This window comes from Diospyros lotus, chromosome 6 (genome assembly GCF_014633365.1).
Source record: "Diospyros lotus cultivar Yz01 chromosome 6, ASM1463336v1, whole genome shotgun sequence".
NCBI lineage: Eukaryota > Viridiplantae > Streptophyta > Magnoliopsida > Ericales > Ebenaceae > Diospyros > Diospyros lotus.
The window spans coordinates 10,893,224-10,909,490 of record NC_068343.1 but is presented as its reverse complement, the minus strand read 5'-3'; the positions used below and the strand labels follow the sequence as shown (position 1 = coordinate 10,909,490).

General features: G+C 37.7%; 1 protein-coding gene across 3 annotated transcripts; it reads right to left on the bottom strand.

Moving 5' to 3' along the window:
* Positions 1–5,572: 5,572 nt before the first annotated feature.
* LOC127803985 (proteasome subunit alpha type-4-like) lies at positions 5,573–14,201 on the bottom strand. 3 transcript variants are annotated; one of them, XM_052340669.1, is made up of 3 exons: positions 14,040–14,190; positions 6,615–6,754; positions 5,573–6,496 (listed from the first exon to the last, which is right to left on the bottom strand). In XM_052340669.1, the coding sequence occupies exon 3, from the start codon at positions 6,494–6,496 to the stop codon at positions 5,747–5,749; it is 750 nt and encodes a 249-aa protein (XP_052196629.1). In that variant the 5' UTR covers positions 6,615–6,754; positions 14,040–14,190; the 3' UTR covers positions 5,573–5,746. The 3 variants fall into 3 exon arrangements, with proteins under 3 accessions (XP_052196629.1, XP_052196630.1, XP_052196628.1); XM_052340670.1 differs by having other exon boundaries at positions 6,615–6,768; positions 14,040–14,170; XM_052340668.1 differs by lacking the exon at positions 6,615–6,754 and having other exon boundaries at positions 14,040–14,201.
* Positions 14,202–16,267: the final 2,066 nt, after the last annotated feature.

Genomic DNA, 16,267 nt, shown 5'->3' with positions numbered 1-16,267 from the left:
GCACCCCCGGGTAGGGGTCACCCATGGATGTGGGGCACCTCTAATGATGTCACTCGGGGGTGCAAGTTGCGTGCACGCGCCAAGCTGGGTGGGTGCCCGTGTCGGGCCACGCGTGATTGTACGGGCTTGTGCGCTGGGCTAGGTGGTGTTATGACGAGGGCACGTGTGGGGTTGTGGTAGAGCTTGCGTGGCGGGTCGCGGCCATGCACGCGAGGGCTCTTTGCCTGGTTATGTGATGCTGTCTTTTTCCTCTAATTCTTTCGTTTATTTTCACTGATCCATTATGTCCACTTGTTTTGCAAGATAAATCAATTGCTTCCTACTCTTTTGTCTGGGAATCCAGGGCAGAAGAGTATCTAGTCCTGCAAATCTCGTAGATGCCTTCTTTTTTCTCATTTCTCTTGAAGTTCTTCTCCATGTAAGTGACTTTTGATATTTTTGAGTCTCTGTATTATTCGTAGCTTTGGCATTTTCATATTTTGACTTCTCATAAGCGTCAATGGCTTTGAGATGATGTGGCAGAGTCTTTGCATGACGTGCTGAAGTTCTTGCCCTTACAGTAGGGGTCCATGCATTCAGTTCTTCATCTTCTAGGAGTATTGACACGATTCCTTCATACGCTCCAAGCTTCCGAGGTGACGGGGGCTCTGAAATATTTTCAAATCAATTCAAGAGTGATTATGTCGTTATTGGCTCATACATGTATCTACATTTTGCCGAGGGATGAATTGACATATGAGGAATTTTCTTTGAATTCAAAGGTGTTCATGATGATTGGCGTTCCATTTTATGGTTTGTCAGATTACTTCCAAAATGATGAATATGACATCTTTTCTTGTAGGATAATGGCTATTGTGCCATTCGAACGCTAAACGAAACGGTGTAAGTCGCTTGCGAGGCCATTGATATTATATTTCCTCGATGTATGGCTAATCGCGAGACAACGGTATTATACCTTCTCACTGTTAGGCTACTTACAGGGTAATGGGATGTGTTTACCTCCTTGTTGTACTAATGTCTATGTTTGTAATATATTTTGTTCTTACGGTTCGACGTAATGCCTATGTTCGCGATTTAGAAAGAACAACCATACTTTGTTATTGCGGTTCGGTGTGGCGCCTACGTCCGCAATTAAATAGTATCAATATTTTATTTTTGCGGTTCGACATAATGCATACATCTGCGATTAGAAAGAATATCTATTGCCGGGTTACGTGCATGACAATGTCTTATTTTTTCCCTATTGTTAGGCTACGTGCGGGACAATGGGCTTGTTTTCTTCCTTGTTGCCAAGTTATGAGTAGGGTAATGGGCCTTTAGCTTTCACCTCCTCATTGTCGGGCTATGTGCGAGGCAACGAGCTTTTATTTTTTTTTTTCTTGTTACCAGGCTATGCACAGGGCAACGTGTTTGTTGTCTTACTCTTTGTCAGGTTGTTAACGGGACAACGAGTCTTTAGTTTCTACCTCATTGCTGAGCCATGTGTAGGGCAACATGATTTTTGAAGAGAATTTTTTATTAATCTTTCCTTTCATCTGAAAAATGAAGACATATTATAATGGTCGTAATAACGATAATGTATTACACGAGAGAGTACAAGCATTTCTTTTTTGACGTGGTTTAGCCAAATGTGCTTACATTCATGGTCCTGTCTTGAGCTCATATTATTAACAATTGCCGAGCATGCAATTCATACAAGGGGGACAATACAACTTGGGGTATCACCACTCAAAATGACGTGTATAGCTTGGTGTGTCGGTTCGTCATTTAGAGGGGAATTTTGTCTATAGTTGCTCTCTCTCTCTCTCTCTTGTTGTATCTGATTATGTCTCTTTTGTCCTTCAAGTCTCTCTTGCCTTCTTTGTGGCTTCGTGTTGTTCTTCCTTTCTTTTTGTGTGTATCTTCGTAGGTGTCGTTCCCGAATAAGCATCTTAATTTGATTTTTCAATTTCCAACATCGATCAATGGAATGACCACAAGTTATATGGTATCGACAATATTCATCATGATTCTTCTCTATAGGCCGATCCATTCTTTTCGAAAGTTTGATGAGGCCCGATTCTTCTATGGCTGCTAGTATAGCAAACCGAGGTTGGACGAGCCAAGTATAGTGATTGAATTGGGGCCTGACATCTTCCAGCCTTCGGGTTCTCTCTTGTCGCCGATTATAGTCTTCTTAAACATCTCACTCTTTTCTTTTTCGCTCCCTATCCTTATCAATTGTCACAATCCTTATTATTTATGTATGGTATATGTATTTATTTTGTAACATCTTGCATCGAGTAATGGGAAGGACTGGAACAACTTACCATGATGGGCCTATGCTAACTTCACCGATCCTTGAACTTCCTCAGCTCAAGCACGCTTAACTCGAGAGTTCTTTACTTGCATTCAACCCAAAATGTATTCAGCTGGTGTTGTTTCCTTACTTACTTATTCTCGATATATATTACCCTTCTCTGGGCTCTTGGGGTATTATATTCTCCCCCCTTAGCACATGACGTCCTCGTCATGCGACCTTACAACTAGTCCTAGATTTTCTCTCCTTTTGGAGGATGTCATCCTAAAAGCCTGTCAGAAGTCGCTTCTTGTATAGACCCTCGAGTCCCGGCGCCATTTCCCGCCCTCATCGGACCGCCTTTACCAAGGGTTGGCTCTGATACTACCTGTAACATCCCACATCGAGCGATAGGAAGGGCCATAACAACTTACCCTAATGAGCCTACGCGAACTTCTTAGGGGGTCACCAATCCTTGAGTTTTCTCAGTTCAAGCATGCTTAACCCGGGAGTTCTTTGCCTGCATTCAGCCCAAAAGGTATCTAGCTGATGTTGTTTCTTTCCTTACTTATCCTCGATATATACTACATTTTCTTTGGGCTCTTAGGGTATTACATATTTGCTTTAACAAACAAGTCTGCTAGGGATTTGGGGGGGTCTAGAGACGGGGATTCTTGGAAGGAAGTTAGTCGCGTCTCTTGGAACATAGTAGACATTGTCATTTCAATCGATCGATTACCAATCTCAAGCATGGCATTTTAGAACCTGTACACATAATGGCGCATAGTCTCTTTCCTCCCCAGTTAAATGCTAAGCAGATATGTTGTGTCTTTCTTTCTCTAGCTGTTAATAAGGAACGCTTTAATGAATTATGCCTTTAGCTGCCCAAATGAGGAAATGGACGCTTCGGATAAACTATTAAACCAAGCATGAGTATGTCCAACCAGGGTTAATGGGAAGACCCTACACATTATCTCATTGTCTCATCCATTGAGCATCATCAAAGACTCATAATTTTGAATATGATTATAATGATCATCATTGTCTGAGTAAGGGGTTATTTGAGGCATCTTGAACTTCCTAAGCAAGGGTTTTTCCATTACATCAGCCACAAATGGCAGTTTCCCTCGGGATTGCTCCCTTAGAATTGGTAATAACTTATTTTGTTACAGCACACGCTTAATCATTTTCTTCATGTCTGCTGCCTCCCGAGCGCTAAAGGTAATAGGGTTGTCGTCAGGCTCATCGTTTCACCTTGTTACAGGTTTAGGAGAATGCTGACCTTCTTCTGTGGGGGTGTTGGCCACTGTTTCAGAGTGTCTCCTCCTTCGAGGGCTTTTCCTATCTACCCTTCAACGATTAGTCCTTCTTTGGTTTTCCCGATGGGGAGATACTTGGGTATGAGCCCCTTTCATATAAGACATTGGTTGATTGTTTTGAGAAGGGGTGGATTAAGCATGATTCTCGAGGGTGGCCTCCTAATGAGAGCTATTTCTTAGTACCTCCTGACCAACCCTATTGGGTAGCTATTTCTGGTATAAACTTTTTCAAGGTGGCTGTGATTGATCCATAAGGAACCAAGCCTTACAAAATTACAGCCATTTTACGAAGAGCTTGCACCTCCTCAGCGTGTTGTTGCCGTAATGCTTCATACTCAGCCCAAAGAACCATAGATGGGGCATGTATACTTGAGCTAATGTGACATGAAAAATAGGGTTCTGGAATGGCATGTGAGGTGTTAAGGGGCGTCGCTTGAAGTTGAATCTCTAATGGGTGAGGAGGTCTCGGACAAGGCGGTTGTTGATGAGTGAGGGATGGATGACCCTTACGAGGGGAGTGATGGAAGAAGGGGAGCTGACCCTCATGGGTGAGGGGTGGCTGACCCTGATAGATGAGGGGTGGTTGGCCCTCATGGATGAACTGATGTTGATTTTCTACATGAGAGAGGGTTTCTCATCGAGGTGATTGAGCACCACGAGAAAGGGTCTGACGATTGCTTCGAGTTTGTGCCATGTCGAGTGAGTTGTTTCATGGTTTTTTGTTAGTTTCTCACAGACGATGCCAATTGTTGTTACTCAATTACAACAATGAATTTATAAATGAAAAATCGTCTTAAGATGACTCACGTGTGGATTATCCAAACAATGGATGACCATCGGGAGTGATGGATAACTCTCTCGGGATGGAGCGATAGCGATAGATGAGTCTCTTGGGAGGAGTGATGGATGACTATCCCAGAGGTAGTAACAATGATGGATAAGTCCCTCAAGTATGTTGAGAGCGATGGATGACCTATCCAAAAAGAAGATCGATTAAGGGTGCGAGTGTGAGTCGTCGCACAAACCTTTCAATGTCTTAACTTAAAATTTATGCTGATTCACTCTGTCCATTTGTTTTGCAGAACACATCAATTTTTAGTTCGAGTATTTTGGGATTAGTCCATTTTTATACTTTTCGTTCTCCCATCCCAAACTTCTAAAGGAAAAGTGATCAAACTTTTAAGGTTTCTTTCTTTCAAATTCAAAAATCTTTTACACTGAAAGATAATTTTCACGTTAACAGTTTATATGGAAAATTATTTTTACTTTATTTTTCAGCATTTGATTTATATCTAAAAAGTTCAATTTTTCTCAAATGTGTAGATATGTTGATATACAGTCCAGAACACTTATCTTTATACATGTTTACAAATTATTTTTTTCTTATCTTTAAAATAAATAAAAATATTTAAATAAAACTTTTTATCTTAATAAAATAGTAAGATTTGACAACATTTTGTGTGCACATGCAAGTCAAGCTTGAATTTCACTATATACGCTTTACTTAATTCAATAAATAGTAAATAAATTTTATGTTCGATGTTGATAAACCCTCTTTAATGTAAATCTGAAAGTAACTTTAAATATAAATCCATCAACCATACGCGGATGATCTATCATCCCATCCCACCTTTTAAAATAATTTACACCCTCTTATCAAGAATATTTTATGTAATATAAATATAATAATAGAAGATAAAATAGCCATTCATCCGGTACAATTTTTGAATGATAGAATATGGAATACTGAAACTCCAATGATGTACAATATCTTTTTAGATTTTCTACATTTAGAAGTAAAATGTTTTTGCTTAAAAATTTGTCTCGCATTTTTGCTATTCAAATATCAAAAAGTAAGCCAGCCATTTTGTAAAAACATTACAAGTTTAATGTCAACAAAACAAACCGAGCCCTTCAGCCAAAAAACTTGCAACTCGAGGCCGAGAGAAAGTGTTGTTAGCGTCTAATTACCATGTTGTTAACGATTATCCGGAAATTCTATAAAGTTCAGCTCAAAAGGTGGAGGTCCCAACACAAACAGAAATTGTAGAAGTTTTGGTCAAAAATAATAACAGGCCGCTGATACGCCCCCAAGTCCATAAGTAGCCCAAGGAGGAGCTAGGTAGTGATAAATCAAGATACAGGTGATTTAAGAGGCATCAGCAGCAGGCTGGGTCAACCCAAAGCTTAACAGCAACTTACGAAGCGACTCAGGTGAGCTCACCTGGTACTTCACTTTCCCAGAAGACATGAATACCTCGGCCAACTCGAGTTTATCCGCAGTGAGGCTGGTGCTGTCCATAGTCTTGCTAAGCACCTTGAGTGCGAGCTGCACTGCCTCTTCCCTTGTGATATCATCCTTGTAATCCTGCTTCAGCATTGACTGCGCCGCCTGGTTGTTTGCGCCGATAGCTGCAGCCTTCCAGCCAGCGTAGTTTCCACTCGGGTCACTCATATAGAGCTGGAAGCCGTAGTTCTTGTCCCAGCCTGCAAAGAGAAAAGAAACACCAAAGGGTCGAAGCCCACCAAACTGTGTGTATCCTTGCTTGGTGTCACACAGAGACTGAACCAGCTGTTCAACTGGCATTGGCTCCTGATATGCATAAGTATAGCGCTGTGCTTGGACCCTGGCCGTGTTGATAAGGATGTTGGCGTCAGACATGATTCCAGCCACTGCGCATGCAACATGGTCGTCAATCTTGTACATCTTCTCAGTGGATGTCGAGGTCTGCAGGAGTTTGGAAGTGACTTTCTTTTCCCCGACTAGCACAACCCCATCTTTTGATAGTATCCCAATGGCAGTTCCAGCATTTCCAATTGCTTCCATTGCATACTCGACCTGGTACAAACGACCTTCGGGGGAGAAAATTGTTGTACGGCTGTCGTACCTCCGAGACATCTAATGCATGATGCACATCTTAATAGTTTAATCCAGAGAAAAGAATGCTACCGACATGCATAATGGTAGATACAGGTTTCCATATGCCAAATTTAACAGCAAAAAATGCAGAAATTACGTTTGGGATGAACAATCACTTAAAAGATCCATCTGATGGATTGAACTGAGTATTCTTTTTATTTGAGATAAACAAAACTGCCATCCTCCGAGGTTTCTAACAAATAAAGGTACAATCTCTCCCTTCGACGCTGCTGCCACCTGTTAAGTGTGTTCTACAGAAGGTATCAGAAAAGAAGTATTTGGTTTTAAGGTTATTAACATATGCAGAGACATAATAAAATATACTGACAAGTCAATTCGATCTTTTTATTTTTCTTGTTTTTTTTTTTAATTGTCAGTTTGATCTTTTAGTTAGAAGTACATATTTAGGGACCAAAAGTCATAACACAAAGCATTGGTAACTGATATCCAGAGACGGTACCTTTAGTCCCTATTGTTAGTTTAGAGTCAAAAGAACTCTTGAGGTTAGCCTTCATGAATTCCTAGCAGTGTGGTGTCACTTTCCATGGGATGGAATTAAATGGAAGATTATATACAAGATACCGAGCTTTATCCCACCATGTGGTGTTGGCTAAAGGGAAGATTATATACTCAGCCCCCCCAAAAAAAGGAAAATATATAGTACAGTTTCCTGTGTGGATGTTTTGCTCAAATAATTGCAATTATGTCCTACAACTTTTTCTGAATCACAAAGTTTGCTGCTGTAATGCTTACACCAAAATTGCATGGCAAACTGACCCATTAGAACATTACAGTGAATTTTAATACTCAGAAAACCACTATTTGCAAGTGATGTAGAATTTCGACTGCAATGCCAAATAATTCTAGTAACAACTCCCTGGAGATGTAATTTCACAAGCCCAGTAGCCACAAATACAATCATCCCCACCCAAAATTCTATGACAGAATTTACAAAGTTTGCACAAGCTTCATAAACCGTAACATAGAAACAAAATTGCAAAAAAAAAATGAAAATTAATAGGAAAATGTCCATTTGCAAAGTTTGGTAACAAAATAAGTATCTACTTGTTAATTAGTTCAAAACTTCTTCAGCCACAACAGCATAAAACTATCTCTGTTCTAGGAAGAAACAAACTACAATTCAACCTCAGCATGTTATAAAGCAACAAAACAGCATGCATCCATATATATGTATATAATCAAGTTGATATTAAGTCTCAGAACACCTCATTTTACCAAGTAACTGAAACATGCATTTGTGTGTTCCAAAATTGCTATCATACAAAGATAAGAATTAAATAAAAGAATGGTTTAAGCGTTCATTCAAAAAATAATGCAAGCATAGGAAATGGAAACAGAAACACCATAACCAAAGGTACATTGTAATTGTTATACACTTGTACTACGACTGAAATAAGCAATAAACAGTAATTATATGAATATTGATTAACAATTTCCTACGAAGATCCATGATTCCCACCATCTCATTCATTTATAGAGAAATATGTGCATTTTTTATGCTGCGGTGAGTCATTTCTTGCTCCTAAAGGCATCACTATAGTTTCCTAATTCTTTTGGCTTAGAGAACCCCTTTTTGTTTGTCCTCCTATATTAAATTTTTGGGGATTTGCATATTCTAGTAGACATTTAGGGCCTGTTTTGTTTGAGAGAACATTTTCTAATTTTTCAACTCCAATTTTCTATTGAATGGTTGAATCTCCAACGAGAAAATAGAAATCTCAATTTTCTAATTTTTTAACTTTATACTATGAATTGGAGAACACAAAAATAGATATTCTCTAAATTTTGTATAAACGAATACTATTGCTTTTTGAAACAAAAAATTTAGAGCATGTCTATTTGTAAAATTGGAGTTGAAAATTAAAAAATGTTTTCCACATCTGAACGGGCCTTTTAGGTTTTGCCTTCCATATATTACCTACATATGGATGGAACCCTTTCCTTTAATGATACTTTTTTATTACATGCCACGCGAAGACATGATTTTGTAGACACCTTTTTTTTATGCCAAGCAGCCCTCTCCATGGCTGTCATAATGGGAGGGCAAAGAAATGGAAACCAATAAGTTCTAATGTACCATGGAGCTAAATAGCTAGGGTCAGGATGTAAAAGATTGAAAATTTTAGGAAACAATGGGAGCAAATGAAGTAGAATTAGAACGAGGCAAGTAAGATACTTCTTCTCCAATCTTCCTCATCTCTACTCTGGGATTACAAATATTACAGAAGGCAGAAAAACCAGATTTTGGATAGTTTCCTTAAAACAGGAAGAGAGAAATTTTCTTAAGATGTAAAAAGAAAAAAAAAAAAAAACAGAAAGAAAGAGGCTGAGACATTGATGACATAGGGAGTTACGCATTTACAGTTGGCATAGAAGGAAAAGCAGGGGTTATTATTTACTTGAAAATTAGTTTCTTTCTTTCTCTTTTGGTTTTTTTGGTCTTAACATTTGAACATTAGTTTCATTAGTATTGAAGTTATATTTTTCCTTTTCGAACCTGATATCTTCTCACAGTTGAAAATGCTTACGACATACAAATTTAAATTTGTGGATTTAAGTAAAAGAAAATTCAGGTTATTGATTTTCACAGAGTATGAAGAGTTATTTTGCTAGAGGGTTGTGTCAAGAAGGGAATATGGCAAAAAAATCTTGCCACATTGTTCTTTTGGCATAGATTTGCATTGTCAATGTGACTTTAAAAAGCCAATTGATATTATGAATGTTGTGCCACTAATCCTAACTTAGGATAGGGTGCAATCAATGATGATTATGAGTTTTTACTCATCTGTATTCCTCATCATCTCCTTTCTCTCCTTTTTTTTGGTTTGTCTAGGACTGACTCAAAAGACCAATAAAGAAAATAGAAACCCCCCAAAATTACCAATCTGTAGAGATGTAAATGGGTCCCCAATTAACCCAATTTACATACTTGTTTTAATCATTTTTCAAATAAACCTTATATCTAATTCCTCATTTTCATACTTGTTTTCATTTTAAATGGGGTTAATTGGGACTTATTGGGGACCCATTTGTGTCCCTATAACAATCATGCTCCTCAAAAAGAATACTTAATACTTCAACTGAAGCTAATGGACACCATAACCTATATTTGTAAAGACGTTTGGATAGTTGGTCTGGATGACCAAACACTATAGGATAAAACCAGATGGGATAAAATCATTGACAGTGGGTCATGATATATTGAAACTCAGTGCTTGAATGAACAACTCAAGGCCAAGACGTGATATGTTCCCAAACTATCCAAATCCTGAAATGGGTACAGATTGCTTAGATTGGATACAATTTTGAATTTTCGATTTTTGGATCTATATACATCTATATTGCTTTTCATTTTTTTTTTTTTTTGGTACAAATTAAGTAATCCACCCATCGACAAATCTTTAAGAAATTACATGTTTGCCTAGTGATCCTTTACCCAGCCCTGCACCCCACCAAGGAGCAAATTTTCTGTTTCCATCAAAACAACCAGGCCTGTATTGACCTTTTTCTCATAATCAAATCATCTTAATTATATCTTACAAACCTTATTTTCAGTTGGACCCATCCCAACACTATTATGAATAGCCTTATTTCAAATTTTATCCTTTCTCATATAACTGCACATCCATCATAACATCTTTATATCCGTTATCATACTTTGCCCATGTTGGCACTATACTACCCAACATTGTAGTACCATACAACAAAGTTAGTCTTATTGCCATCTTATAGAATTTTGGATAAATTCCACAATCATCCCCTGTGATTTGAGCCATTTTCAATGAGACTCCATGTGGTTTACTTTTGGCATTTAACATCCCTTGTATTTTACTAATCCAACCATAAAAGATCAGTTATATGAATTTTAACTAGCCAATAATTTCTATCCATACCCTTAACTTTTATAAGGCCCTTACGAGCCATTTGGTTCATGGATAAAACGGAATAAAGTTAAAGAATGGGATAAAAATAGTGATGGGACTATATAATACTGTCCCATTTTGGTATTTTGAGGTATTACCTTAGATAATAACTATTCTATATTTGGTGTCTGAAAATGTGAATGAGGTATTACTTGACTTTAAATGACAAATGACCAATTTGCCCATTGATTTGAAGATAAGTTTAAAAAAGCTAATTTCAAACCAAAACATATAGCTAATTACAAAAATTATATTTTTTAAATCACAAAAGATATGTTTTATTCTTAAAATATGTTTTCAAGCATTTACATATTAATTAAAAATACATATCTAAATGTATGTATATATATATTTGGGTTCATATATATGGGACAGTATATATATATATAGGCATATTACACTTATATCAAATTTTAAAAACTAAGAAAAAAAAAGGAAATTGACAAAACGAAGATGGGTTGCATTAATTGGAAAAAAAAAAGAAAATGTGAAAATGGGCTGCATTAAGCAGGAGAGAGAAGAGTACAAAGTTTATGTTACTAAGGGGCATTTTTGTCCAAGAAAATTTGAAGCTTGCTTGGATTAATTTATCCCAAGGGGGTGGGTGGGATAGTTTTATCCCATGCTCATGGGATAAGTTAGTCCCAGGCTTAGCTAATCCCTGCCTTCTTCTATGAACCAAACATGGTTGTACATGCAAGGCAAGTAGTATCCTCATTTTATACTTGAACTGAATGGGCTGTTATAATTCATATCTTGCCTAGAGTCTCCCACCAAGTTTTTCTTGGTCTTCCTCCACCTCTTTGGTTAAATACTTGTTCCATTCTATTCATTCTCCTCACAGGAGCTTCTACTGGTCTCCTTCAAAAATAAATATGTATGCAAAATGACCTCTTTGTTGAGCATAATAAATAGTTGGCACTTATAACTAGCTTTTTTTTTGGCTAGATATAACTAGCTTTTAAATGAAAACAATAATAAATGCAAATTTCATTTTGGGTGAATTGCCCTTAGACCTCTCTATGCTTTGGGCTATTTGCACAGAGATACCCTGTGGTTTAAAAATGTCTCCAAAGGTTCCTATGGTTTAATTTTTTTTGCTGAGGCACCTCTTTTACTAATGACATTGATTAACCACTAATTAAACTTCAACAAAGATAAAATACAAAAATAAATTAAAAACCCCAATTGTCACTAGCGATTGGGATTCCAACAACTAGAACCCCAATTTTTGCTAGTGATGGGTTTTAATAGCTAGAATCCCAATCACCAAGTCTTCTTTGCCACTGCCCGAGCTCCTTTCTACTTTGAGATCTCTCTGTCGTGCTACCATCATTCACCTCTAAAGCCACCATTAACCACCTTTTTCTTCTTATGTTTCTTCACCAACATCTCTCCTCCTCCCTCACTCTCATTCAATCGCTCCCTTTTTGTAAATCTCTTGATTGATTGTGCATTGTTGCAGCCATCTTACACTTGTGACCACCAACGTCTTCTTCCACCATTATGATTTGACACCATTGCCACCGTAGTTTACCCCTACCCCCCCCCCCCCTTTTTTTTTTCTCTATAAGAACCCTGTTGCGGATGCTCTGAATTTTTTCCCCATCTTGCAATCCTCCTCTCACCAACATTCTTTGTTTTTCTCTTTCCCTCTTTATCTCTCACCTCTCTATCATACTTTGGCCATTGTCGAGCTTGCCCCTCTTGCGTAGATCTCTCTCTCCTTCAATCTCCTATCCTCTCCCAATGAAACCCCAAGCAACATTCAACCATCACCCTCTTTACCATAAACAAACACCTTCCCCACTACCTAGTTCTCCTTCATTTTCTTGTTTGTCTTCAAGCTCCTTTAATGGTTGTTGTGGTTGGGTCTTTACTCCTCAATGGATGTTGGTGTCTCATTGCGACAGTGAGTTCTGGCCATTGAAACCTGTTCTCAATAGAAATTGGGGTTCCAGCAGCTGGAACTTGTCATGGGCAATGCGTTCCAATTGCTATAACCTATCACCAACAGCAATTAAGTTTCTCAATCTATTTTTTGAACTTTATTTTTATTTGGCTAAATTTAATTTAATATAATTTAAATAGGCTTAGTTAACTTAATTTTTTACTTAAACCTTTAGTAACATGGGAGCATTTGAGCAAAAAGATTAAACCCACAAGAACATTCAACAATATTTTTAAACCATATGAGGTCTCCATGCAAATGGAGCAAACCATAGGGGTCTGAGGAGAATTTACCCAGTGACCAAGGAATAAAGTGTATTGTGTTCTAACTTGACTGAGGTTAGCACATTGGCCATCCAAGACATCCAAACAAACTCTTGTTCGGAGCCATTTGAAATAACATCAGCAGCTCCCCTGTCTTTAAACCCATGGAGCATATAGAAGACTACCACCTAAGCGTTCCTTTTGAGTGGTAAAGTAAACACACATTCAAGCGAAGACATTATAAGTAAACTAAAGTAATAACTATACAATAGAGGACTATTACTTTCAAAAGATTCAAGTGAAGGTTTATAGACCTTGGTACCAGAGTTATCTATTTATTTATTTATCGTGCTTCAGTGGGGAGGTCAAAATCAACTAGTCAACACACACACAACAACTGGAGCAATCCTCATAATTAGGGATGGCAATGGGTTGCCCATTTACTCATTTACATACTTGTTTTAACAAATTTTCAAATAAGCCTTATGCCTATATCTCAATTTTTATACTTGTTTTAATTTTAAATGGGTAATTGGGACCCATTAGGCTGATATATCAATACACAACAAATGGTATAAATGAGCAAAACAACATGAAACAGGAAAATTTACCAAAAAAAGAACACAAGTGATATAGCAGTCAGCAAACTTCAATAAGGCTTTGTTAGGGGGAGATTTAGTAATGGAATGTCAAATATTTTCTCCTTATTTCAGAGAGCAATGGAAATGGATGGAATGGAAGGTATTAGGTAACAAATGACCATTATACCCTTTTAATGAAAAAGATAGCGTGTTATTGTCTCTCCTAGACGAGGATAATGCTCTTTCATCCACTTCCATTCCACCCCCTCCCAAACGCATCGTAAGAACGGTGGAGTACAGCAAATCTTAATACAAACATACAGCAAACTGGGAAAAGAAAAGAAAAACTTCATGAAGAAAAAATAACTTCGCATAACAACAAATTTACATGAAAAAACTAAAACAACTTAAGAACACAGGAATATAAGCTGCATAAAATGTAGCATTTCAAAACCAAAATTCAGCAAACAACCGAATAATAAGCTACATAAAAATTTAAACATGTTGCACTACAGAAATTAATTAGACCAGGTTCAAAATCAGGTTTCTAAATTGCAGAGTAGTACCACGGATGATGGCAGTAGGGCGAGTAGCCGAAAAGAAAGAAGAAGCAGATGCCATCAGTGATGAAGTCCAGATGAAGAAATACAGAGATATCAGAAAGAAAAATAGAGGCCAAAATAGAAACGACCAGTCGGACGCCGAAAGATACAGATGAGCGAGACAAATGGAAATGAATGATAAGAGAGCCGATCACATAAGAGGGAGAGAGGCGTAGCTTACCTTTCACTTGTGGTCGTCGACCGGACTGAGATTTCACAGGCTGGAGACGTCAACGGAGAAAAGAAAGGCAGACGGGGAAGAAGGGTTTGTGGCGAGTGAGGGCTTAAACGGGAAAGATTTTTGGGTCTTTATTTCAGGGAGATAGGGAAATTCTATCCCTAGCCGGTGGAGTTATTATTCAAAGTTAGGGATTGCAATTGCAATCGAAATTTTAGAGAATCGAATCGAAATTAAATTGGTCAACGTGATTAAAAATTGTTTGATTTGAAAAAAAATCGAACACTATTTCAATCGGTATGATTTGGTTATGATTTTTTATAAAATCAAACCAAAACTCGAATTGAAACCAAACTGAATGTTAGGTAACCAAACCAAACTGAATATATATATATATAATATATTATATACACCCTAGCCCACCCGAGCCCACTCAAGCCTAGCCCACCTCAGCCCAATTGCCTTACTTACAAACCCTTTTCCTCTCATCTTCTTTTTCCTCTCTCAACCTCGCTCTCTCTCACCCTCGCTGCCTCTCGCTTTCTGTCTCTCGCTCGTCCACGAGCCCTCGCACTCGCTCTTTGCATCTCTTTTGCTCTCGCTCGCCCTCACTTGATCTCTCTTGCTCTCGCTAGACATCTCTCTCTCCCTCGCTGCCTCCTTTCTCTTGCTCGTCCGTGCGCGCTCGCCCTCGTTCTCTGCATCTCTCTTGCTCTTGCTTGCCCTCGCTTGATCTTTCTTGCTCTTGCTAGGGCTCAGTTACTCTTGCTAGGGCTCAGCCCCTCTTGCCCTTACTCGCCCTCGATCTCTCTTACTCGTCCACTAGCGCTTGCCCTCGCTCTCTGCCTCTTTTTTGCTCGTCCGCTCACTCGACCAGTCGGCTTTGCCCCCTCTTGCTTGGTATGGTCTATCCTCTTTTAGTTCTTTGATTCTCTCGATTGACAGCTAAAAAACTACTAGGAGAATCATAATCATATAATTTAATTTTGTTATTATGCAACTCTTTTCGTTTCAAATGACAAACTTTGAGTTCAATTCCCAAATTTGCAGGGAATACCCATACTCTTATGGTAATGAGACCCAAATTATTTACTACAGTAGAGCTTTTGTATGAGATTATGCTAGGAATTTGGGACGATTCATTAAATCACCAACTGCACTTTGCCCATACTTTCTCATATTACCGAAAGAGTGTGCTTCGTGAATGTGCATTTGATGAGAACCAAAAGATAAACAATCCCTTTGCAATTAATTTACGAATAAGATATTAATGTTGTTGATGAAGGTATTAATTTTTGTAACTAAATTTTTTTAACTTAAATTACAATTTAATTATGCAAATATTAATTTATTGATCTTAACAATTATAGATTTGGAGATGTGATTTTCTATCTTCTTTATTAGAATTTATCTTTGTTTGTTGTGAAATTATAAAAAAAAATTATGAATGCTATTTGTTTCTGTTTATTGGTATGGATTAAACTAAAAAAACCATAGTTAAACCAAAATCGAATGGTTTGGTTATAGTTTTAAATTTTAAAACCAAATGGGTAATGGTTTGGTTTTGATTTTACTGGTTTAAGTTTGGTTATGGTTTTGACAAAAACCAAAACCAAATCGAACCATTGCCAACCTTATTCACAGTCCATATCTTATTAAATTTTTTAATAATTTTAAAATATCTATTTTACTCCTACACCCAACCCTCTCATCCGATCATCCCTAATTGTTAGTAGTCGCTCTCGCACCATATACACACACAAACACATACATATATATATAGTAAGACACAATACACATATATATATACACGCTTGTTGGGTTGGGTTGGCCATGGCCGACCCACACATACAAATATATATATATATACATATACAAACACACCTATATATATATAGACACTCACACACCTATATAAATATATATATACACACATAGCATGATCGTGGTCATGGAATCCAACCCAACACACACCTATATATATATATATATACACTCACACACACGAAAGCATGCCCCACAATCGAGAAACCCAACGTTCCCCGACTCGGGGCAATGGTGGCAGCATCGCGGTCGCGACCATTGCGACTGACAAAAGCAGTGATGCTGCCATTATCATCAGAGTAGGGAGGGGTCAGGATATAAAGATTTTAGCAATATTTTTTTTTTTCTCATTTATCTTATGAGTTAAAAAAAAAATAACAACAGTGATTATCAATGGTCGACTGGTC